At 39.8% G+C, this 24,913-nt stretch overlaps 2 protein-coding genes across 2 annotated transcripts; both read left to right on the top strand.

Annotated features, from left to right (window-relative positions):
• Positions 1-487: 487 nt before the first annotated feature.
• On the top strand, positions 488-10,333 carry LOC104040799 (hypoxanthine-guanine phosphoribosyltransferase). The gene is made up of 9 exons (XM_009502010.2): positions 488-505; positions 4,721-4,827; positions 5,289-5,472; positions 6,340-6,402; positions 6,981-6,998; positions 7,210-7,292; positions 8,339-8,385; positions 9,012-9,088; positions 10,026-10,333. The coding sequence occupies exons 1-9, from the start codon at positions 488-490 to the stop codon at positions 10,071-10,073; spliced, it is 645 nt and encodes a 214-aa protein (XP_009500305.1). The 3' UTR covers positions 10,074-10,333.
• Positions 10,334-11,402: 1,069 nt separating this feature from the next.
• Positions 11,403-14,547, top strand: NUDT7 (nudix hydrolase 7). The gene is made up of 4 exons (XM_064459617.1): positions 11,403-11,465; positions 11,696-11,849; positions 12,960-13,118; positions 13,681-14,547. The coding sequence occupies exons 1-4, from the start codon at positions 11,431-11,433 to the stop codon at positions 14,059-14,061; spliced, it is 729 nt and encodes a 242-aa protein (XP_064315687.1). The 5' UTR covers positions 11,403-11,430; the 3' UTR covers positions 14,062-14,547.
• Positions 14,548-24,913: the final 10,366 nt, after the last annotated feature.

Consider the following 24,913-nt stretch of genomic DNA (forward strand, 5'->3'; position numbering starts at 1 on the left):
TTTTTGACAGAAAGTCAGCACAAGAATTTTAAAAAGATGTGGACTTTATCACAACAATGGATGTGCAAATATTGTGTAAGAAACTGGTATATAACATTACCTTTTACACATACACCACTCAACTACCATCTGCTACAACCAAACACCTCATTCATATTTTCAATAAAAAACCTACTACCCTACCAAGTCCTTCCCACTAATTTGATTAATGTGCATCCTTTTTGCACCTCCCTCATTCTCCATATCTTTACTCTGATTAGCAGCAGGGCTAATGCCTATTTTATTTCTGGTTAATCTGATTAAGTAAGAACCTGGGATTGTGATGTCAATGCATTAGTAAAAGGAAATAATGCTTCCTGTAGGAAGGATAGCCATTTTGACCTTTTTAGAAGCAGGTCATGATCTGGCTGCAAGATGAAAATAGTGCAAGACAAACTGCAGTAATAGTACCAATTCATTCTCTGATAGCATAGTTCAAAGTAAGACTATGGCTCATGGACTGCAGGTAAGAAAGCATAATGTACTTATATTTGGTTATTTGACTGAAGGGAGCTTTGGGTGTGGGGGAGAGGTTAGCTTCTGCAAAAATAATAGAACAGTAGAAATACTGACTAATGAAAGGCCTTGTTGTATTTACTCAGGAGGAAAAACTGGCTTTCAGAATAGGGGCACCTTAATAGACTCAAATTTTTTACAAACTTATGACATTATTTATTTGACTTTAATATACCTATAATCATATTCTTTCATTCTGTGCTGATCAAACAATACTTATTTATGAATCTCTTTATTGTACATAATTGCTGTCGTTCATCTTGTTGGCTTTTTCCCCCTTAAGCTCAGAAACTTACATCAGTGAATGAACAATTGATGATATTGAAACTAAATTAAACAACTAATTCCTCAAGTTATATACTTATGACTTAAAAATTTAATGACTTTGTGTGATAGTTTAGTAGATTGCTTTATTATAATGGGATGCTGCTGTATTATTTAGCAAGTGCCACAAAACAAACACTTTTATGAGCCTGTAAGGTATATGCAGCATGTTGCTATGGTGATGTGGTGCTCAAACTGATGCAAGCCTTAAGGTTCTCTTCATGAACCTTTCAGCAGACCTTAAAAAATGCTTCACGCATAGCAACAAGCAAGATATTAATGTAGCAGACATTGTTTGCACAAAATAGCATGCTCAATGAGCACAGCTGTTTATCAAATAAAAGATATCAACCTGCACTGTTGAAGTAGCTATAAGCAATAATCACTACGCACACCTGTCTGCTTCAAGATTACCTTTATTCATTAGTGACATTAACATGGACAAAGGTCATCCCTCACTTGAGCTGAACCAGTTGTGATCCCTCTCATCAAATGCAGCATGAATCTGAACTTCAACTCCCTGTGCAGATGAAAGCCCAAATTATAACTGCAAAAGCAAATTGTAAGGCTGAAGTCCATTAAGTATGGCTAGGCAGAGAATGGATTAGAAGCAGCCCTGCAGAGAAGGACTTGGGAGTGTTTGCTGATGAGAAGCTCAATGTGACCCAGCAGTGTGCACTTGCAGCCCAGTAAGCCAATTGTATCCTAGGCTGCATCAAAAGAAGCATGGCCAGCAGGATGAGGGAGGTGATTCTGCCCCTCTAGTCTGCTCTGGTGAGAGCCCACCTGAACTGCTGTGTCCAGCTCTGGAGTCCCCAACATAACAAGGACATGGAACCGTTGGAGTGAGTCCAGAGGAGGGCCATGAAGATGATCCGAGGGCTGGAGCACCTCTCCTATGAACACAGGCTGAGAGATCTGGAGTTGTTCAGCCTGGAGAAGGCTCCAGGGAGACCTTATAGCAGCCTTCCAGTACCTGCAGGGTGCCTACAAGAAAGCTGGAGAGGGACTTTTTACAAGTGCATGTAGTAACAGGACAAGGGGTAATGGCTTTAAAACGAAAGAGGGCAGATTTAGATTAGGAAGAAATTCCTCACTATGAGGGTAGTAAGGCGGGGGAACAGGTTGCCCAGAGAAGTTGTGGATGCCCCATCCCTGGAAGTGTTCAAGGCCAGGTTGGATGGGGCTTTAAGCAACCTGGTCTAGTGGAAGGTGTCCCTGCCTGTGGTGGTGGGGTTGAAACTAGAGGAGCTTTAAGGTCTCTTCTAACCCAAACCATTCTATGACTGGGCAAAAGAAAAACTGCTCCAGTCACAGGTAGCCTAGTCATTGCATTTAAGTTGCAGTTAAGCAAAATGCAATAGAGATGAGGAATCTTGGAGGAAACCTCCCCCTGCCCCACCCCCCGCAAAAAAAAAAAACCAAAACCACCCTATAGCACTTTTTAAACTGTTTATCATGCCAGTGACTATCCTTAAAAGTGCTTTTTCTGTACTGCAAATGAAAATTATGCTTATATGTTCCAGTAGTCTCAAATAAACACTTGTACCTTGGACCAATGCATCTAATTATGTCCTATCGTCACTGCTTCTTGTTGACAGAATCCTATATCCTGTATGTGCTCTGTCTGTCACCACTAGCAACCTCACACAGGCAGAAACTAGCCCATTTCAAACTGGTCACCCGGGTTAATATAACACTCAAACAACAATAAGCAGTTCTGCGCTGCATTAAAGCCTGCTCATAGATGCTACTGTCTAGCCTCATCTGCAGCTCATACCAGTGTAACTGCCAGTATCTCTTCCAAGATTAATAAACCATAAGCAAACTTAATTTGAAAACAATCCTTCACCTAAGCTTTCACTTTGCTGACTTCAGCCATGAAGAAAATAGTAACTATACCAGGTAAAATAGTACTGCTGACACTAAACACTGCTCGATTGCAGGCTATTCTATAAGTCTAACTTGGAACTTCAAAGCCTATCAATTTTGAGTACTTCCAGAATACAGTTAGTTCAGCCAAGATGAGATTCTGTATGTGTCGCCTTGTACTATGATAATCTGTTCTTTGAAATTCTTGTTAACACCTGCCTCTCTAGTTTTATCTTTAATTGAAGTGGGCTGTTTGTGGCCAATTTAAAATAAACAGCAGTAATTGGTTATCTCATTTTTGTGGCTGCTGTGGGTTTTGCAAGTAATACCCACTCCTGCTCCCTACAGTCCATTTTTCCTCTCTTCCTAAGAACTCATCTCTCCTATGCCAAAAAAGAGAACTAAAACCAATACATCTGTCTAAAGAGTTTGCAGGTGTTAACTCGTTTGTTAGCTCTGCTTTATGCTATTATTGCCTAGTTCATAGTTCTGTGCTGTCCATTAGTGAGCTACCGAGTCCTTGGGTCTGAGGCCTGTTTAGTCAAATCAAAGGATGCTTCACAGTCGGTAGAGGGGTGTTACACATGCCAGGTCTGAGGAGAAAAAGGTTTACAGTCTCAGCAAAAACACTGAGTAAAACGACTCCTTCAAAAATTTGCCTTCTACCGAAGTAGTCATCTCCTTCGTTGCTCAACAAACAGACTATATGCATTTAGGAACACGTGCTTCACCAAAGAAATCTGCACAGTGCAGCACTCATATATTGAATTATACTATATTGAGTCCTGTAGAATGCAACTGGTGTGTAGTTAACCTATTTTTCACTAACGCTTTGAGCCAGCTTTGAATTTTTATTTCAATTAGTTCTGTATTTTTTAACAATTAAGGACAATATTAGATGTGAGACATATCACTAATTTGAGTTTTTTCTTAACTTATTTCTAATACTTACATATTAGCCCTCTTATTCACAATTGTTTCTACGTCATTATATTTTTTTCTTGCCTGCTTTTGTACTTCCACTTCATAAATGAGCAAAGACCAAAACATCCATTATGGTCTTGAAGGGTGGTAGAACCCAAAGACACAGATCTGTTTGGGGTCAAAAGACTAGTCAGAGAGAAGCCCAAATGAAGAATAAGTAAATTCTAGACACCCAGACACACTCTGGGTGCAGCAGCCACCATGTTGGAAAAAGAACTGTAATTCTAAAGCCTGATGGCAAAAGGGTTAAGGCCCTGATCTGTGGGAAGTAGCTATGGCCTCTCCCCAGCCATGCTGAGGAGCATCTGCTAGCAGGGCAAACAGCACAACAAGCTGATCTGCAACTCAGCAGGTCTCTGGTTCCCACCTATAGGCAGACTCTGCAGCTTCTCTTCCCACTACCATCGCAAAGCTTAAGCTCCTCCTTTGGGGTGAGCCATCTCCCCTGTTGGTATGACCTTACCCCTGTTAAAAGTTCAGTTGTGAATTCACACTTAGGAGACAGCTTTCTCTTTTACACAATGGAAAATGATGGTCAAGGTATTGCAGTACCCTAAAGTCATCTGCTGACTGGAGATCAAGATGTAATCCCAATCTACTTGCCTTAAATTTTAATTTTTGCTAGCAAGTTACTGTGCTCTGCAGAAAGGGAGATGGAGAATACAATGGGGGAGGGGTGTTGTTGTTGTTTTGGGTTTTTTATGAGTTGACGATGGTTGAGAACTTCTCTTATAATGACTAGGATGAAGTGGTTATCTACCCATTCACATCTCAGAGAAGCACACTAGCTCCTGAATTATCACACAGATTGTGAATTGTTCTATTAGAAAGTTCAAAAACTCTCAGATATGTTTTTATTTTGACACATTACTGGGGGTGTGTGGATGTGGGGAGAGGAGTCTTCCTCTGTATTATCAGAGACTGGAAGGTTTTTTCCTGTGTGGCTCTGACTTTACTCCTAGACCTATTTCCCTTCCACTTGCAGATAAGAGATGAAGAAAGTGGCTATAATAAAAATCTATTTTGCATTCCTAAGCATTATGAAGAAGATTTAGAAAGAGTCTTCATTCCTCATGGACTCATCCTGGACAGGTATGAGGGTAACCGACAGAGGGTAGTGATAGTGATACCAATGATCCATTTCCCTCCAAATGAAAAGACCAGTGCCCCACCCTGCATAGCCCACGAGAAACATGGAAACCCTGCAGCTGTAACACTTGTGTTCTGGAGTTTAACACGAGAGGAGTTTTATGGAGGGGATTCCTCTACAACCCCAGTTAAGCCTCCATGTTATCTCAAATATCTTTAAGCTTTCCTATCCTGCATTGTTTCGATTATTGATCAAATCAACAGTATGTCAACTGGACTAGGCATCATCTTGTGAACTGCAAATTTGTAACTAACTTTCCTATGTCTTAATGTGGTCACAATTTGCTGGTTATAAAATACTTAACAGCAAGATCAAAATTTTACCTTGGACTTTGCTTAACATATGGACAAACAAATATGATACACAAAACACTTTACAGGATTTGGTTTTTCTTTCCTTCCAGGACAGAACGTTTGGCTAGAGATATCATGCAAGATATGGGAAGCTATCACATTGTTGCACTCTGTGTCCTTAAAGGAGGCTACAAATTCTTTGCTGATTTGCTGGACCATATAAAAGCACTAAATCAAAATGGTGATAAATCTGTGCCTATTACTGTGGATTTTGTTAGAATAAAAAGCTACTGCGTAAGCAACTTTCTTTTCTTTGGAAAATTGACTCTCCCCATAGACTGACATTCTGAATACTGGTAGTTTACACAAAAACTCCACAAAAAAATTGAGTTTATGCATATATCCTGTTCAAAGCAACTTAATTCATTACACACTGAAAAGCAACTGATTTGCTGATCTGCCCCAACAGTCAGATGGATATTGTATATTCACTAGCATGAACATACAGCAGAACACTCAACATGACAAAGCCAGGGTCAGGTCTCCAACATCCTCCTCTCCAGCCCAAAGCTTCCATAAAGGTTTTACTCTGCCTTTACCATGGCACCCTTTGGTGGGAGGGAGTATGGAGAGGAGCTTAGCATCAGAGACTTGCTTATTGTCTCTCTCTGCATTAATTTTTATTCCTATAGATAATATCAGAGAGACCTGTTTTCATGATCTGTGCATTGGGAAACAGGTATCTTTTGCCTGAACCAATCATATTTGGCCTGAACCAACTGATGTAAAGCAATGACTTATGGTATTTTTTTCTGGCTGTGTGCACTGATCAAAATTTACCTCATGCTCAATACAACATAAAACAATAGAAATTTTTCGTGGAATTCTAAAATAAATTTGAGGTAACAAAAATAGCTGAAAGCTATGGTGTCTCTTCCATGAATATGGATGTACTCTCGTTCCACACAAACACCTGTCTGCACTGATACTTCACTCTCTCCTCTTGCTCTCAGCTACTTAAAAGCTGTTTTACTGAAGGAGTGTAAAGTTGTAAGTGTCATTTGATAGGCAAAAAGCAAGAGCAGCACACCTTTCATACACATACAAGATAACACTTTGAGCATGTTTTATGTGACTTCCCTCTCTTCTTTCTCCTTCTAGAATGATTCACCTACAGAAAAAATCAGTATTGTTGGTGAGGAACTGTTTACACTAAGCGGGAAGGTACGAATTAGCATCCTCAGCTTTTAAGGCAGAGAACAGTTTTTGTGTATCTTTCAGGAAGTCCACCTTTATTAAGATTTTGATATGACATATCGGCTGCTACTTTACACTGTTTTAAAAATGCTATGCTTTGAAATAATAATTCCCATTGATCTCAGTGGAAACTTAACACGATCCGTAGTGAATGCTTCTAAAGATCTTATTCCACATTTTATCCCACAGTGCCCAGAAATGAACCATCTTAAACTGACTCATGCAGTATGGTTCTAGAGTGCTATTGCTGTACATAGAATATATGTACAGAATATGCTGTACATAGAATAACATATAGAACCTGATATATAGAACCTGACATAGGTGGCTTTCTCACAATATTTTATACTTGCATAAATAGTTACAGAAAGACTTTTCAGAAAGCACGAGAATAATCTAAGTTAGCTAAGTGACAAGCTCCTTTGAAAACCAATTGCAACTTGTAACTGAAGTTTGTAGTGCCAACTTTTCCAGGCTGTATAATTCACTGAATGTCACCATGTAAATATTTTCTTTTCTTTCTCTCCCTACATGATTTTTTCCAGAATGTGTTAGTAGTAGAGGTAAGTAAAGACTGGAGTGTGGGAGGAGGGAGCAACATGGACTTTTTTCTTCCTGTTTTGCAAGTTAGTACCTATTGCATATAACGCAACAATTAATTATGTGACTGTGCTGCCAGGGTTGCTGACTGGTTTTTCTGCTTTAAATTAATCCACTGGCAATCTGGTTTTTCTTTCAGACTCAGGGGATAATTTATTTTTTTATCTCTTCAAGGACATTATTGAGACTGGTAGAACAATGAAGGCGCTACTTTCAAAACTAAAAGACAACGAACCAAAGATGGTAAAAGTTGTAAGGTATAATGATATGGCCCCTTCCCAATCTATTGTAACAAGAAGATATAGTAAAATCATGTAGGTGAATAGTCAGTGCATGCTGGTGGGTGTTGGTTTGGTTTTGTTTGGTTTGAAGTTGGGTGAAGATGAATTAAAACCAGGAAGCAATCCTTATCCAGCTGGCGAAAAACTATTTATTAAACTGGGAAACCTACATATGCATTACCACCTTTATTGTTAAAATGAGTAAAACAGGTTTCCTGGATCTTTTTGCATAGTCCATAAAGTCTGATGGATTCCCTGTTTCTCACCTCCTTGTGTTTGAAGGAAATTCAGCTCTTTCCATAGGTTTCCTAACACCTTCTCAGTTGCCTCAATACTAGAATGACAACACTCAGAGATTTTCTTAATATCCTCAGTCATACGGGTTTTTAGAATCTTAAGAGTTTGTCACCACTTGCAAGATGACTTCAAGTGGCATTCTAGATTTGCTTTTAGATGATCTCTAAAAGGGATTTTTGGAAACATCCCTGTCTATGCCAAGTACCCATGATCCTTTGAAAAATCACTTCTTGTTTTATGTACCAGTTATGCTCCTCCTAGTCACTGTCTAGGAAGTTCTCAGTTACTTCAGAAGCGCACAGGAAAAGCAAGAATGGATATGACTTTCCAGAAGAAATCATAGTGACTTTGAATGGCTTGTCCTCTTCTCCCTCCCCACTAAGATCTTCACATGCCACTTGAACTTGCTTACCTGTCTATGCTATTCAGTTTGCTGATAAATTGCTACATGAAAAGATAATGATTTGGGATACAGAACTGAACTAAATTGAACTAAATGTAAAAGAATAGAGTCATCTGGACCTTCAGAATGAACCTAGATCAGAGCCTTTGCTTCTTCCTCAATGATATGGCTGAACATTACTTCTTTCTGTTACAATAACCTCAGTGTTTAATTAAAACTGCATGATTGTAGAAACTTATGGGGAGGGGTAGGAGAAATGACGTATACAGCTTAGAGCAATACATATTTTAAAAAACATAACCTTCTCTGCTCTGCCTTACAGCCTGCTCGTTAAAAGGACACATCGAAGTCCAGTTTACAGACCAGACTGTAAGTACCACATTTTTCTGGTTGTCCAAAATATGATCTCATAATTTCACTTCATGCAGTAAGTCTGAAAACTGGCATATAAGTTTCAGGAAGGCCAAGAGAAATGGGGAGAAAATACATAAAAATTTGTAAACCGGTGACCAGCTATCCCATGCTGAAACCTCATGATCACCTTCTTTTTGTTTTCCTTGGTTGGTCTGAGCGCAGGTTTGGCTATTTGTTACCAAACACCAAAACCAGAATCAACACTTAACTTTGTATTGTTTGGTTTTGACCCTAAAAGGCATTTGTTTTGACTTTGCATTAAACTTGACTTGTTTTCAAACTGAAAATCCCTACTGAGTTGCAGTGCGACTACTTTTACACAAGTAAAATACCACTCCTTGTCTCCCTGTCCCAGTAAGTTTTAAATAATTATTTTGTTCTTAAAAAGTATTCTCTTAACATTTTAATTGTACTACTAACTGATGGACATGGTACAGTCTAACCTTTGTCATCAACTTACAGCTCTGATTTTTAAAGCAGCATGCTAAGTACCTTGAAAGCAAGCTGATGTGTGTTAAATACAAACTGTGTACAAGATATTTACACCACCCAAGTATAAAAAGAATTGCATTTTGTTACAGATATAGGCTTTGAAATTCCAGATAAATTTGTGGTTGGATATGCTCTTGATTATAATGAATACTTCAGAGATCTAAACGTAAGTACGTGCATGTGTGCCCTGACTGTTACGTGTATGACTGTTACCACAGGTAGCCAGCAACAGTATTAGCTTATTCTAGGAGCTTCTCAGCAATTACAAAACTTAAATCTGACCAGAAACTTCCATTAAAAGGGCAAAAACATTATTAACATGCCAAGCTGATAATTCAATGTGAATGTGTAAGAACTTGTTTATGCCTTACCTTTTTATGAATCTACTTCACAAGTCTCATGGCCCAGATGTGCTGTACAGTATTCTGAATCTCCCAAGACGGCTGGCAGCGTACAATCCACTGGCCCCATCTGAAAAGAAAGTCACTTGTAATGTGGGTTTGATTTGATGTTTGCCTGTCTTAGTGAAATACCGTGTTTCTCTTTTTTAGCCAAGTCTTTAAGATGGCTCTGTGTGGAATGTGTGTGAAGGCTTTTCCTACACCATATAACATGTACATCAAGATCTTTTTTCCTTTGTTCCATTATAGTCTCCCTAGGCTTCACTGAGTAGTAGACTTGGGAAGAGCATTAACTGATAGAAAGAGTTGATCTTTTTTTCCTTCCTTAGTTTTCAAAAGCACTTTCTCAAATCCGGTAAAGTGGAAAAGCTTTTCCCTTGAAAGTCTTTTTAATAAAACAAACCTGTTCTGTTAAAGACACATAACAGATCTATGCTACTGCAAAATAATATGAAGAAGGATACAGTAATTGAACAAACCTGACCTCAGAATATACAAATCTATAAAGTACAGATGAACTTGGAAACAATATTAACAACTTAATTTTACTGCAAGTAGTAAAACTTGCAACTAAACTTGCAAAGATTACTGTTCTGGTGTGTTTTCCTATCAATGCTAGGTATACAACTGAAAATCATTCTTGCATTTTCTTTGATAGTAAAGACTGACTAAAGTTGTACTACTTCTTTTTTTCTTTTTTAGCATATCTGCATTCTGAAAGAGAAAGCCAAAGAGAAATATAGAATCTGATAACAACAGTCTTCTGGAACAACAGTTCAGTGGCATGTACAGCTGTGTGGGTGAATAATAAGAAATAATCTACTAATCACACTCTTCACTGAAGAACTACAGCATTTTCTAAAGATACTATTCTATGTATTTTTCCTATAATGATTATGTAAAACAGCTTAAAGGTGAATGATTTTCAGTGAAACCTGAATAGAACACTGGCCATAAAGTGGATATTATATTCTGCAGGAATCACCGGGGACATAGGCAGGACACATACATGCTGGGGTTTTAATTTACTATATGAAGTAACACATTGTGTGATTGTATATAAACCGCAGTTATTTTCACATGTGAGCTTGTGAGGGTAAATATATACAAAGTACTTTGTGGAACAAAGAGCTGAATAAGCATTTAAGGACTTGAGGGTAATTACGTCAACTATACGAAGCGCGTGCCACATGGAAAACACATTTGGTTCTTTAGCTTAATGCAATCAAAAAAAAAAGAAAAGCAAACATTAAGGTAACCACACTGAGATCAGCTCTTACACATTCCATTTAACTTGGTGTGTTGGTTTTAGAGGAGCAGGATCACGTGTTGGTTGTACCACTGTGTTACTCGAAATGCAGGTAACACTGATTACTACCTGTTAAGGCTGGATGATAAACCATTATAGCAGGAAATTACTTCTGCTAGTTTTGTGTCCCTAATGAGAACTGGAAGTTAAAATTTTACTGCCCAGAAGCTGCACCAAGTTTAGGCAGACTCCGACGCCTCACTGTTTTCTACCTCCGGAGCCCCGAGAGCTGGAGGCCGTCACCTCTCGTGTCACCCGCCCCTTAAAGCGCGGGAAAGGGGAACACTAGCGTCTGCATGACCAGGCCCCTCACCGAAAGCGAGGGGAACGGCTCACACCGGAGCCGAGCGCCAGCCGCCCGCTGCCGCCACTCTGGCCCCTTTGAGGGCGGGATGCGGCCGATGCTCGGCGCGGCGGGGCGCGACGCCGAACTCCTCCGCGGGTTTCTCTTTTTCCCAGCGGGACGACGACGGCGGGCAGCTAACACCGCCCCTCCCCAGCTAAACGCGGCCCGAGGAAGTTGTGGCCGACCGCTGGGGAGGAAGGGGCCACGGAGGGGAAGGGGCCACGGGAAAGAACCCCTGCCCCGCCCGGCCCTTCGCGCCCGCCCGAGAGCGGGAACGCCGCGCACCGCCGTCCCGTGCGGGTCCCCTCGCGCGTGGCCGGACGGCCCGCCCGCCACCAATCAGGCGGCAGAGTCCGGCGATCTCGAGTGTTGATTGGAGGGACCGGCCGTCGGTCCCGGGGTGGGGGGGAGGGAGGAGGGGCAGGTCAGCTCTCCTGTCGGGGTATGCGAAGATGGCGGCTGCGGAGCGGGAGGACGAGCTGGAAAGGTAGCGGTCGGCCCCCGCCCTTCCTTGGCTGCCGCAGCGCCACCCGCCGCTCCCGCCAGCTGCGGGGACAACCCGGGAGGAAGGCCTATGGGGCGGGCAGCGGGGGGGGTGGGTGCTGGGCGCCTCTCACGTCGAGCTCTGTGGAAAACCACCTCCCCATTGCCTGTGGGGCGCTGGGAGCAGGGGCGCAGCCTTGGGCTGTCACGGCGCTCCTTTCTGTTTGCTTACAGACAGAGTATAAAAGAGAAAGTCAGGCTCCGCTTGAGGGAGTTCGATGTCGGAGGCAAATTCTCCCACTTGCCGCTGCCCAAAGCCTCTGTGCTCCTGCCGCTGATGGTGCGGGAGGGGAAGCTGCACTTGCTGCTCACTGTCAGGTCGATCAAGGTAGGTGAGGCGGGCCTAGGCCCAGGCTCAGGCGCAGGGCGGGCGCCGCAGAGCCGAGCCGGCTGAGGGACGCCAGCGCCCCATCGGCGAGGTGGCTGCCAGGGAAACCCGCCTGTTCGTACCCTCCTGTTCGCACGGGTCCCATCCTTGCAACATGTTCTAGGGCCTGCTTTTCAAACAGCAGGTAGTGCGCCCAAGGCGGCAAGCAGGTATTTTTATACATCGATGATTCCATTACTTACGTGCCAGAAAAATGCTGGGTACGCAAAAACTTGTGACACCAAAAGCTGGCTTCCAGACCAGAAAATGAAATTTTGATTGTTCACTGTGATGTAAATAAGAAAACTGACAGTGCATCACAGCTTTTATTAACGTGACTTTTCAATCTGCATTTAATATTACTCTTCTTTCACTTTCATATATGAAAGGAAAAGCAACAACCTAAGTCCCCCAGAACTCTTTTGCTGGCATTTTGTTTTCTTTTACAACTCTTGTTTTTCCACCCCCCACCCTGATAAACTGCCTGTGTTCAGAGATGATTTACTTGTCTGTGTTTCTGTTGCAGGAAAATGGAAGTTTTTTGGGGTCTTGCTTAGAAATTGTAAGGCCATAATAATTACAGTTACTTTGCTAATAAATTGCTTGTAAATGGGCTTCTAACTAATCTTTGATGCACAAGCCTATTACTCTAATGTACTTAAAGGTACATTATTTAAATGTGTGTTTTAGGAGTTCTTGTTTTTACCTTGAGTATTTTAACTTCACTATTCAAGTTGTCTGACTAGATTGATCTGCCAGTCTCTCATGCAAGCAGGATGATGAAAAGTATTAAAGCAGAACGCGTAGTATGAGTTACACAATCCTGTACAAGGGATGCGTGTATTTCTGGTAGTGAGGGCATATGGATTAGTTAGATATAGGTGCAACTTCTTGTATAGCTCTTGATAAGGTGCATTTCTTCTGATCTGCAGAAACCTCTTGCCATCATTTCCAGCTTCTTTGTCTGGAAAGATAAACATGAAGTGATTCTGCAATATGAACAAGTGTCTGTGTGGATCCAAGAAGAAATGCAAAACTTGTTATATTTAATAGTAGTACTTTAAATTCTAGCTGAGAAGATCACCAGGGGAAGTGTGTTTTCCAGGAGGTAAAAGTGAAGCAACTGATAAAGATGAAATTGATACTGCTCTCCGAGAAGCTAAAGAAGAAGTGGGACTCCAGCCAGAGAAGGTGGAAGTTATCTGTAGGCTTGTGCCCGGAATTGATAAAGTAAGCAATAAACTGAGTAAGTCAGCATATCATTAGAAAATAAGCTTGGGTTATTTTCTTTTGTAAGGTCGATGATGGCCCTTTCAAACCTGTAACTGTAAATAACAACTGCTCCTTCAAGTGCGCGGCCTGTGTTGCAAGTGGAGCGAAGGGGAGAGATCCTTGCTCTTGAGTATGGTATTTGTGCAACCACGTTTGGTGTACCATGTCCAGTTAGGGAAACACTGGAGTACCAGAAAGACAGTGGTAAACTGGTGAGAGCCTAGTGGGCAGCCATGAAGAGAGTAAGGGGGCTGGAGTACGTGGATTATGAGGAGAGACTGAAAAGTGGGTTTGCTCAGCCTGAAGAAGAGAAAGGCTAGCAGGGGATCTAGTTGCTCTCTTCAAGTACCTCGGGGGTGCTTACTGAGAAGATGATAGCAGACTCTTCTTGAGGCAATGGACACAAGCAGCAACAAATGAAATTTTGATGAGACAAAATTTTCAAATAAAAAACATTCTTTTACGTGGTACAAACTTAGTGTTTGGGCGTGTTTGTTTGTTTGTTTGTTTTTTCTTTTAGATGAATCACTTGGTAACACCAGTTGTAGGATTTATAGAGGATACGTTCCAGGCCATTCCTAATCCAGATGAAGTGAGCGATGTTTTTGTTGTGCCATTGGAGTACTTTGTCAAGCCCTTAAATTACAAGACCTTGCCTTATAAAACCTCATCTGGTTACTTCAGACAGATACACTGCTTTATATATGATGACCACGAACATAAAATGTCATTCAAGATATGGGGCCTTACTGCACACTTCGCTGTATTTCTTGCTCTCGTAATTTTTGGAAAGCGACCTACCTTTGAAGTTGATTATGATCTTGACAACTTAATTTCATCCTCTGAGAATAACTTAATGAATTTATATACATCCTTGTATGAAAGAAAGAGTAACCTATGACTAACTGGTCTGGCAAAATTTATACTGAAGGAGGGAAAAGGGTTTTGTTTATTCCCTTTGTACCTATGATTTGATTGAAATTCACGCTTGAATTTCTTCTGAATTGGGAACTTACTAAATATTTATTTTGAAATAATCTTTTGAAGTTTACAGGCCGTAACTAGATTGATAGAATTTTTAATCTTTTTAGAGTTGCCAAAAGCACATGGTATTTTTGATGGACTTAATATACAGATTTGGAAGAACGGTTTCAGTTTCTGCCTTTATTTTGTGTGATCTAAGAAATTTTCTGTGGTTTGCCATCTGTATAATGAAATAATACTATTTTATCTAATTTTTGTCTGTTTGAATTAGAATATGAAAACTTTTGGGGGCCTGTCTGTCTTACTGTGCAGCATGCTACATACGGACAACATAATGCAGACAGTCTTGTGTGGTATCTTTAAGCACTTATGAAATGCACAATAAAAATATAAAAGCTGGCAAGTGCCTTCACAATCTTGTTTTGTTTTGGTTGGGCTTGTGGAGGGAGAAGGGAGGTTTGATGAGGTTTATTACTCTTGCTTAATTTAACATTTCTCACAAGGAAATTCTGTAGGCTATGAAAACTTTGTGTACAAGCAAGAGTACTGAACTTTGCTCCTCAGCATCTTGTTAGCATCATTCACTCAGCTCCTAGAGGGAGTCATCTTAAGGAAAGAAGAGTGGAGTTGAGTATTCATGAGGACTAAAATGCTTATCTGTAGTTGAACCTTTACCAGTCACCCTGGCAATGTCAGGTATGTGGTGCTCTTTGCGCTGTGAACTCGTTTCCTTGTTGCTGGTGAACTAGATGCTTATTCATAGTGGTCATGATCTTATCGCCAAATGGTTAAGTTTATAAAAGCACAGTAGTCTCAGGCTGGATTTGAGATGTACTTTGCAAGTAAACAAGTTAGCAGTCCTTAAACAGCTGATCTTTGAGTAACAAGTGTGAGCTGAAAGCATTTGGTGTCTCAGAATCAGGAGCGCTAGTGCTGAATAAGACGAAGAAAAACACTCACTTGTTCTTCTGGGTGTTTGCCCTTTGTGCTCCCCCCAGTGCACTAGCGTGTGCTAGTGGGATAAAAAAAGTTGCTGTCAATTCCTATGAGCTGTGCTGTAGCTGCGCAGAAGTCAGATTTTTACATTAACCACCTTTTGTAGTATACTTGAAGTTGGCTGCGGGTCTAGCAAAATGCATCCTTTTTACAAATAAATGTTTCCCAAGTGTGGCTTGAAATAGCTAATTATGATTTTCTAGGAAACCCAATTCTAAGGTATTTTTTTAGCTTCCCATAACTGCATTCATAACATTCTTCAGCGGCTGTACTAGGACAATAGCATTTAGGCACTGCAATATCAGCTTGTGTTTGGTTGGTAACTGCAGCATGACCTTTTACTGAAGAAGAGAAAGATGCTGGAGTTGCATTCAGCTGATGGAAGTGTATCAAAACAAATCAAGGCTAAAATCAATGCAAATCTTGCAAGGACTGAGTTTCTCTTTGCCTTCTCTCCCCACTACAAGTGTGCAATACTTACTATTTGTCTCTTCCCAGAGGTGATTCCGTGGTAGGGATTCTACTACAGTATTCTACCTGAAAAAACCTTTTTTGCTTTGGCATTAAAGTACCACCAGATTGGGAGAGTACTGGGTTGGAAAAGGCCTCAAGAATTAGCCTAACTTCTTGCTACCTAAAGATGGAATCAGATACATGATATTCTCATAAGTACCTAATTTTTTTCTTGAGCTTCCCTGGACAACCCATTATAGTCCGTTAGCCATGCTGTACAAAGTTCATCTAACTTAACAGGTACTAGTGGTAGCAAGGAGCACTTGCTTCTTGTCCTGTGTGTAGCAAATGATGAATAGCTCGTTTCCTCGGTTACTTTCTGCACTCCTGAAAACTACATCACTCTGTCTTTGTAAGGCGTCTTCAGCATAATGATCAGGTTCCTTCAGGGTTTTTTTGGTAAGGCATGTTTTCATAACATTTTGTACATCTCTTGTCATTTTTGTTGCTTTCCAGAATTTTTGGTGAACCTTCTTCTCCGTTTTCCTCCCCCCCCACCCCGCCCTGCCTATCAAATATGTGATGATCCAACCTGGTCATAGTATTTTAGTTAACCGTTTATTTGGGTTGGATAGGACAGGATTAGTTCACAGCTCCGTTTTATATATCCCATTGTGATTGTCGTTTGTGAAGCAGCATGGTCATATTGACTCATATTCCCCTTCTTCCGCTAAAGTTGCCTCATCCTTTTCTGAAGAAGCTGCCAACTGTTCCTATAGTTGTATTTATTGCATTCTGTGCTTGAACAGTTGATTATTCCTATCAAATGTGGTACTTTGTATTTGCCCTTATTGAATTACATCCTGTTTTTTTCAAAACAAAATGTAATGATCTACTATCGTGTTTTTCAGACATTTCATTTTGCTGTTATCCTCACGTTTAATTAATATATTTTCTGTTGTGTTTACAACTTAGAGTAAGCACACTCAGAACAGGCTGCTGCAGAATCCCAATTAGTAATTGCCACTTTGACAATGAACTACTGTGCGTGGTTTTCTAACTAGCTGTGTAACATACTACTATTAGTTTCATATAGACCAACCCTTCTTAGGCTGCGCCAAGGAACGTTAGGCAGGGCTTTATGTGGAACTTGAGCATTTACTGTTCTCCCTGTACACCAAGCCTGTTACCCGCCCCACAGAGGAAGTAAGCGTATTTGTCACAAATAGTTCATAGGAAAAAGACAAGGGTTGCTACATTTGTCCTTGTTAATGAAAGTACTTACGTAAAGATTTTTTGTTCTGAAATCTTTGCAGGAATTGGAACAATCTATATGAGTTCTCCATTTATAGGGCACCTTTTGCCTTTTCCCAGCCTCTCTTAGGGAAGAAGAGAAAATTCATGAAGTTTCAAAGATAATTGCTAATGATGATACTGAGATTCGTCTTAACAGAATGGCTGTCGCATTGGGATGTTTCAAAAGATTCAGCCAGCTTGAATGTTTTAGCATATCTAAATACTATCAAACCTTTCCTATTCCTACATTAGCTCTTTTGATGCCTGTGTTAATTATATTTGATATCAGTTGACTTTTTAAGTTAAAAGAAAAAAAAACACTTTTTTTTTTTTTGGCTAGGATGAAATCCTTGGAGAAGCAGTAGCCACATTTATGAAGAATAGCTTTATTTTTATTATTAAACACTTGTGAAATTGTTAAAACATTTTTAAAAGCTTAACTTTAAACTCTTCATCATACTGTTCATATCCTCAGTGGTTTCTCTCACTACTAATGTATGCAGGAAAAGTAACTAATTAAAATAAGAACATTGTTAATTAAAATAGAGCAAAGCAATTAGACCTTTGATTGGTAAACAAAAACAGGTACCAGGAGACATAATAACTTACCATCCTCCTCTGTTCCCAGTGGACTTTTTTCTTCTTCATCTCAACCAGATCTGGCACAGAAATTGCACAAATTGTACACATTCAAAACTTCATTTTTATTTCTCTTTTTATAAGTGTTATTGTGTGGAACTGTGAGGAGAGCAACAACAACTACAGCTGTTAGCAAATGCAAATCTTGTTGATTTCTTAATCAAATAACCATTTGAACTAGAAAAACAGAACTTACAGAGGTCCAACCAAAAATCAATGAGCGATTTGCAGTAAACCACTGGGGTTTCATGCTTCACATCATGCATCCTACATCATTTTACTGACATTAGTTTTGAAATTTGGTAAGTATTTTCTTGACTCAAAAGACCCATTCTTTATTTAGATACCCATCTGGGATTTGAGTGCCCAAAAAACTCTGAGCACAAAAAGAAAGAAATTTAAGTGCTTGTTACTAAAACTGTAATTGTGCAAGTCCCACATGTACTAGTGTGAAATTGTTTCCTTGGGCAATCTTCAGACATAATTCTTCCACCGCTCTTGAGGCAGAAACTAGAACATGAGTTTCTCCAACGTAGGCAGCCCTCTTAACCAACCCATGTCATGTTCATAGTCTCTTTCCTGCCTTCAAGAGGGAAGGAGTGGAGAGTGCCCCAAGCAGAGTATCGTGAAGTCTGGTGGCACAGGCATTTTTCAGCGTACTACCTCTGAAGTATGAGAGAACTGAAGTGTGTAGCCTTCACTCCACCTGGGTAAGTGCCCTGTGTAGTTACATACTGGATTAAAGGGAAGCTGCAGCTGCTCCACACCTCATGTTTTTAAAGACTGTGGCCGTGCCTTGTTTGGTGAGAACAAACTCATGAAGAGGTGGATTCCCTGGGCCTTGGGCTGCAGGGAAGCTGTGTAAACTTAAAAAGGAAGAGATGTAGCAAATGTGCTGTTCTGAGAATTTCCTATTGGAAAATGCTGTATTCTGCCCTTAAACCGGTTCCAGCCTAGGACAATTAGCTCTCCCTTGTATTGTATACAAAAGGTGAAGCATCTGAAAAAGGCTCTGGTTTTTTTGTTCAGTGGGCCAGGTGCTTTGCAGATTGGCTGCAGTGTTACAGTGCCTCAGTTCCTTTTCAGATCTGTCTTTAAAGTCATGTAACAAAGCATTTATCAAGACCTGGCTGTTCCAGTGTTCTCTCTTGCTCATCCTGTGTTATACCTGAATATTATTAAAATAGATTTGCATCTACTTTCATTTTGAGTGTGGTGATTTTAAAGGACTCCTTTGCTTTGAATTATTGATTGCAAATGCATTTATGCCTTGTCTAAGTATGGTAAGTTAATATAGCTTCCAGTCAGAAAAGGTGTTTTATGCACTTTTTCTTACAAACAAATCACCAAGGTCATTGCTCAGTTGAAAAAGGTATTCAAAATATATTCCAGTGCACATTCTCTAGCTTATGGGGTAAGTAATGCTAGTATGGCAGCAAAATGAGTGCAAAGGCTTGTATCAGAACAAGAAAATTACTGATCTGATATAAAATTAACTAAAAATAAGTGGCTATAGTTCAATGTGAGTTGTTAGTCATTCTTTTAGTTAACGTGCAGTCATTCAGCATTTAACATTTCTATATTTTTGAGTGCTTGAATAATCAGGCTTTTGGTATTTAACCTTTATGTGAACATTTAATATTTATATATATTGGATATGTAAATTGGTATTTAACAATTATAACCATACTAAAAAAATGAAGATTACTTTAAAAAGGATATAGTATATATACTAGTTTACAGCGCTTCTGTGTGGGGGAAGAAATGTTCAGTTCATTTCAAGCAGTTTAGTGTATGTTGCTCAGTTAAAACACGTCACTTGCATAGCTAGAGTTCATGCAGGGTTAAGGCAGTTATAGTTAGATAAGAATGTAAATATTCAGGAAAGGAGATTATTTATATTCAGCTGATGCCTAAATCGTATATAGAAAATCTGGAGGTGTTTTTGTCTTTGAAGAAAAACCTCGTGTGAGTGCTTACATGTCAATATGTTTCTGATGTAGCTACAGTGATTCTTTTTTCTAGTAGGTTGCCATAGCAATGCAGTTTTCACAACAGTACATGTTAAACCATCTCCAGTTACAAAAAAAAAGTTATAGTGAAAAGGGTCATTAGGTAATCCCTCTGTCCTCTAACCTTACCTCTTCCCTAAATGTAATCTATCTAAGAAATAAGACAGAAAAAGGAATCGCACTTGTTCTTGATTGCTTGCAGAAGCTCTAATTCTGTAGCCAGAATGCTCACTTAATGTACAGGATTCTGATTTCAACATACATCTCTTTATGCGTTATGGTGTTAATGAAATGTACTATACTGTATGGTTCCGTGTTACTTAGCAGTTCAGATTTAGGGTAGGTTTTGTTTGGTTTTCAAAATGAGAAGTACTTGCGCTAGGAAGGAAAGCATCCAAGTAATAATGAAGCATTAATGAATAATAATCATTCTGTTTGTCAGAAGGTGCTGCAGGGAAAAGACTGTTCACTGGCTAGCAACAGACTCATTATTTTGGGCACATTTACCTCCTCTCATGCTGAATTCTGTAATCCTTTAGACTGTCGAGTCAAGAACATTTATTGACCTATGTCTGTCTTGATCTCCACTCTATTATAGTGTGGACATCTCTTGTATTAAAGATACACCCCTACAATTTGTCCTGCAGCTGCTGCAGTGCTTGACTGCTAGCACAGCTGCTTTAAAATATTTGCATAGCTGTTCTTAATGAAGTGCTGGCATCCCCTCTTATGCCTATAGTAAAATCCAGAACTACTGGCATCAGTCAGGACCCGTTCTTCAGAGGAAAGCTAAATCTGTCTTTGAGCCCTGTAGTAGATCATAATGCTCCTCCAGAGCCCCAGTAGGAGTCAGATATCCAGTTGTTGAAACAAATATGAATAATTCCAGGCAAAGAGCTCTATATATATGTTTGAAGGATTAAAGACATAGTGATGTAAATCTATATACAGATGGATTTGTATATAGAAACAATGAAGGGGTTGACAAACAGGATGTTTAAATAGTGTTTATTTTATTATCGATTTTATCTTATTCTCTATTTTAGAGAAAAAATAATGAAGCTATTTTATTTGTCTAATAATTTAATTGCTGCAAATCTGTAGTTGGCATAAATCACAATAATTTCATTGACCTTAGCAGAGTTGTGCCAACGTACATGCCCTGTAGGCTTTAGTTTATACTGCCTACCTACTTTAACTGATAATGTATACTATCTCAATTATATTTTTATCTTGTATCTTTCAATTTGTTATTTTATTTCTTAATATTAGCATAACAGGTACTTTCAAATAAGCCCAAGTTTGTTCAGAATATATTGTCAGTTGTTTTTAAAGTATTAGCATGTAATTCTAAATCTAAGAGCAATGGCTTTTTAGATCATCTACAGTACTGATTCACAGATATTTATGGGAAACAAACTGAATAAAATGGGAGTGCTATAGTTCATTGGCAGGTTTCATTGCTAAAAATGGAAGTCACACGGAATCCATTATTTGTGGATTTTAGCTATTAACTATTAAATTAGAAATGCAGTAGCTGATGAGTTAATAACACATAAACAAAGGCCCACCAATGCTTGGCGAACTGGGAATGCTGTTAATGGAAAAGAAGCTGATGTTATACATCTGGCATCAAATTGTTCCTTACTTGAGGAAAACAAGAAAGGTGTGTGCAGTGGATGGAGCAAATTCTCTACAATCAGCAGGCTGAAAAGGGCTAAAAGGCAGCTGATCTGATTGAGTGCTTTATGAGAGCCTATTAAGTGGGACAGAGCTCTAGAAGGCTGCAAAAAAAAGACTGAGAAAAAAAAAGAGATGATTTGGATGTAAGAGCACAGGAGTTCTGTGATTAAGAATCAGAATCTATCTGCTGAGGGGAAGCACCAAGGCGTTGCTCTAGCCCGGGTTATGGTTAGATCTCCCTTCCAGTAAGGGGAAAAGATGAAAGAGGTAGAAAGGGGCCCGATGTGAAGGAAGGGATGGGTATCTGGAGAGAAGGGATGGGCAGCCGGCATCTCAGCGTACCGCCACGAGAGGGTGCCGCCTCCCAGGTGCTGCTGAGCAAGCCTGGTTCAGCCTCCAGGCCAGCGCAGGCAACCCTCGGCAGCCGCTGGTTAGAGCTACCTGAGGCTGGCTGTTGTGTTCTGTGGGGCAGCTAGAGGCAGCGTTATCCAAACAACATCATTTATAGCTATTTAGAATGGGACTATATTCGTAGATCTCAGCGTCACATGATTGACCACATAAACTTTCTGTTTTGCTGACATTACGACATCTGGAACGATGGGTTTACTAAATAATTGTCCTCAAATTTGTTCTAACATGCTAGAAATAACGATATTCTTCCAGTTCATTCAGACTGACTGTACATCAATGGCTGAGCAACATAAGATACACTGTAACCCTGGATTCGTGCTTTTCTTCAAGACTGAATGCATAACAGGTCTCAAACGTCCTTTAACCTCTCTGTTCACTCTGTCGTACTAGTCCATTATATGGCTGTTTAGTGAAGCCGTGCAAACTGATAATTGGTTTTCTTAAGCCTTAGAAATGAACAAGAAGGAGCACTCTCTAGGAAAAACATTTCTCTCATGTAGAAGGAAAAAATCTCTTTGGTCTGAGAACAGTCTTCCAAATATATTCCTGTTATATAAAACTATAACCCTGATTTTAATTATCAGAATTTGCTGTGGTATTTACTCTAGTTTTGACTAAAGATAACTGACTACCACATTAATTTACATACTACATAAAACATTACTCTGAATTTAAGAGCACCAGTCAAAATAAATGCTCCAGTAAAACTTAATTGAATACTGTTGTTAGTTAGTCTTCCCAGATAGCCCAGATGGGGGCTGGTATCTAATACTGCTAAAATGCCACATTGAGATACATCCTTGGGTCTTAACTGTCAGTAAGGAAGCTTTTTTGATGTCCTCCAGGTTGCATCTTTTGAACATTTGGTTATTCACAGATGTCTAAGCTGAAAAGTTTTAGGTGAGCATTTTTACCAGTTTATGTTGTGAAAATGAAGAAAAAGAAGTTAATTTAGAATCCAATGAGAGAAGCACAGGGTGGTAGAGGATGATGAACGGGAACATCAAAAAGAGGGGAAAAAAGTTTCTTAGCTGCTTAAACTATTGATCCTGTTTATTAATACCAACATTCGTGTCCCAAAGCCCTGCTTAAGATATAAGCATCCTTCTGCTGAACAAAAACACAGGAAAACTTGCTTCTCTTGAAGCTTGCTCATCAAGAAACGTTAACTTCAGAAAGTGACTGGCATCAGAGGAGTTCCTCAGCTACATCCACAGAGGCAGAAAGGCAGCTGTGTATGTTCTGTTGCCCATTTTGCACTTGGCAACTGCACGGCCTGCAGCCTGATTTCTGTAAATATTAAATATTTCATTTACTTATTAAACATTAAGGCTTATTAAGCAGGACAGACAGATGGTTCACAGTTTTGTGTGGTGGGCAGTCATATGGTTCCAGGAGACGTATTGCGGAGCTCAGGATATAAAGACATTTCAATCCCATTTAAGCACCGTGAGTCAGATCTGCAGCTGGTGGAAATTAGTACAGTTCCAGGGATACTGATGATTCGTCTGCTGTGCGGAGCTGTCCATCAGAAAAGCAGGCATGGTAAATTCTAGCTTTATTCAGTACAAAAAGCGTGCTTTGTTTAAAAGCTTGCAGTTTTCCTTGCTTTCAGTGAGACTGATCAGATAAATAGGACCAGAGCTCTTACTGTACTGGTAATCCAAATTTTCTCCCAGGTGCCTGCCAGCATGAGTCCTTTTACACTTGCACAGAAGTCAGTGTCTTTCAGCCATCAGGGACTCAGAGTCCTGGGCTACCTGGCAAAGGCAGACAAAGCAGAGGAACACCCAATTCCCTCACACCAGCCTGGGCAGCAAAACTAATCCTTTTCACAATTTCTTATAACATTTCTGAAATTCTTCAGAATAATCATCGGTCTTTTATTTCCACTCTGTAAAATTAAACCTTTTCTGGACTGAATTCCTTTGATTTGGTACTTTCTATTGACTTTCAGGTATATGTGCCTGAGAACAACACACTGAATCCTTAGGCCTCGAGCTTTCACAATAGTACAATGGGATGATGCACCTCAAAATGAGTCATAACATATGTCTGTTCTCCTAAAGTGAGGGTTGTATCGTAAGTAAATGCTGACTTAGTTCATCCATCGTTCTCTGCTTGAGACTGACAGCCCAGAAATGTGATACTGAAATGTTATCTTTTGAGAATATACCATTTAAGCTTTATGTGGCATTTTGGGGGTGACTGTTGCTGGGGTTTTGAGGAGGAGTTGGCACTTATTTTCTATTCATGTGTTTTTAAAGCAGGAAAAATATTAAAGGTAGAATTATTTCCTTTTTCTAATTTTTTAAAGATTACAATTAAAGCAATGTCAGGTAAGCTCACAGAGCCAGCCGGTTTAAAACTTTACTAGTTTAATCACTAGGCACTTGAGTCAGAAAAAAATCTCTGTTAAAAAAAAAATCAGTGTTTAATTTTAGGTATGAACTTGCATCCCATTAGAAAAACACCAAACCCAAGAAGGACAAAAGTAAGTGGCTTAAACGTTTTCCTGAATGAGACCCTATGTTATATTCTTTAAAATTTCCACTTTCCTGTCAGGCTCAATATTGGATAAAATTCACCTCAGTGTAAACTGGTCTGCACAGAATAATGCAAACCAGACAAGGGCCACTTGCCTCTCTTAAAATTCAAATGTGGTTTCACTGAACATTTCCCTGGGCTAAGTAGGACTTTGTCATAGAGCTGATGCTTCGTTTAGGATCAAAAATCAGTCTGGGCGCTACCAGGGTGTGACAGGGATGAAAATGATGATGGTGCTAACAGCTAAAGTCTATCAGGTGCTCTGTGAAGACTAGGGCATGTACCTTTGTGCTTTGTTTTGTTATTTCTTGTCTGCCTTCCTTCTCATTTATGCCTTACCTACCTGGGCTCTACCTATTGCTATTCTTAAGTCCCTCACAGTAATATTTTCTGACAGATAAATACACAGTAGGTAAAAAATGGAACATTAAAACTGATGTCCTTAAATGTAACAAAAGCCATTGGCACTAGATGACTGCAGGTGGATGCTATTTGTTCTTTCTATTGCATTTAAGGCCTCAACTTGCAGTAACCTCAACAACTTTCATGGAACCTTCCTTTTTTATCTATTCTTTTCTTTGGTGCTTTGCGTTTTGAGGGAGATACTGGCACAGTTATTCCTTTATGAAGGAACATTACATTCCTTTTGCAGTGAAGGCAATTAAAACTTACTTGTGACCTGAGCATTCACTTAGATATGTCAATTATTCCAGAGCCCATAGATCTTTG

Source organism: Phalacrocorax carbo, chromosome 8 (genome assembly GCF_963921805.1).
Source record: "Phalacrocorax carbo chromosome 8, bPhaCar2.1, whole genome shotgun sequence".
NCBI lineage: Eukaryota > Metazoa > Chordata > Aves > Suliformes > Phalacrocoracidae > Phalacrocorax > Phalacrocorax carbo.

Coding starts and splice junctions, on each gene's coding strand:
- NUDT7 (XM_064459617.1), top strand. CDS start 11,431: ATGGCGGCTGCGGAGCGGGAGGACGAGCTGGAAAG. Junction 11,850..12,959: donor TCACTGTCAGGTCGATCAAG/GTAGGTGAGGCG, acceptor TTTAAATTCTAG/CTGAGAAGATCACCAGGGGA. Junction 13,119..13,680: donor TTGTGCCCGGAATTGATAAA/GTAAGCAATAAA, acceptor TTTTTCTTTTAG/ATGAATCACTTGGTAACACC.
- LOC104040799 (XM_009502010.2), top strand. Junction 7,293..8,338: donor AAGATGGTAAAAGTTGTAAG/GTATAATGATAT, acceptor TCTGCCTTACAG/CCTGCTCGTTAAAAGGACAC. Junction 9,089..10,025: donor AATACTTCAGAGATCTAAAC/GTAAGTACGTGC, acceptor TTTCTTTTTTAG/CATATCTGCATTCTGAAAGA.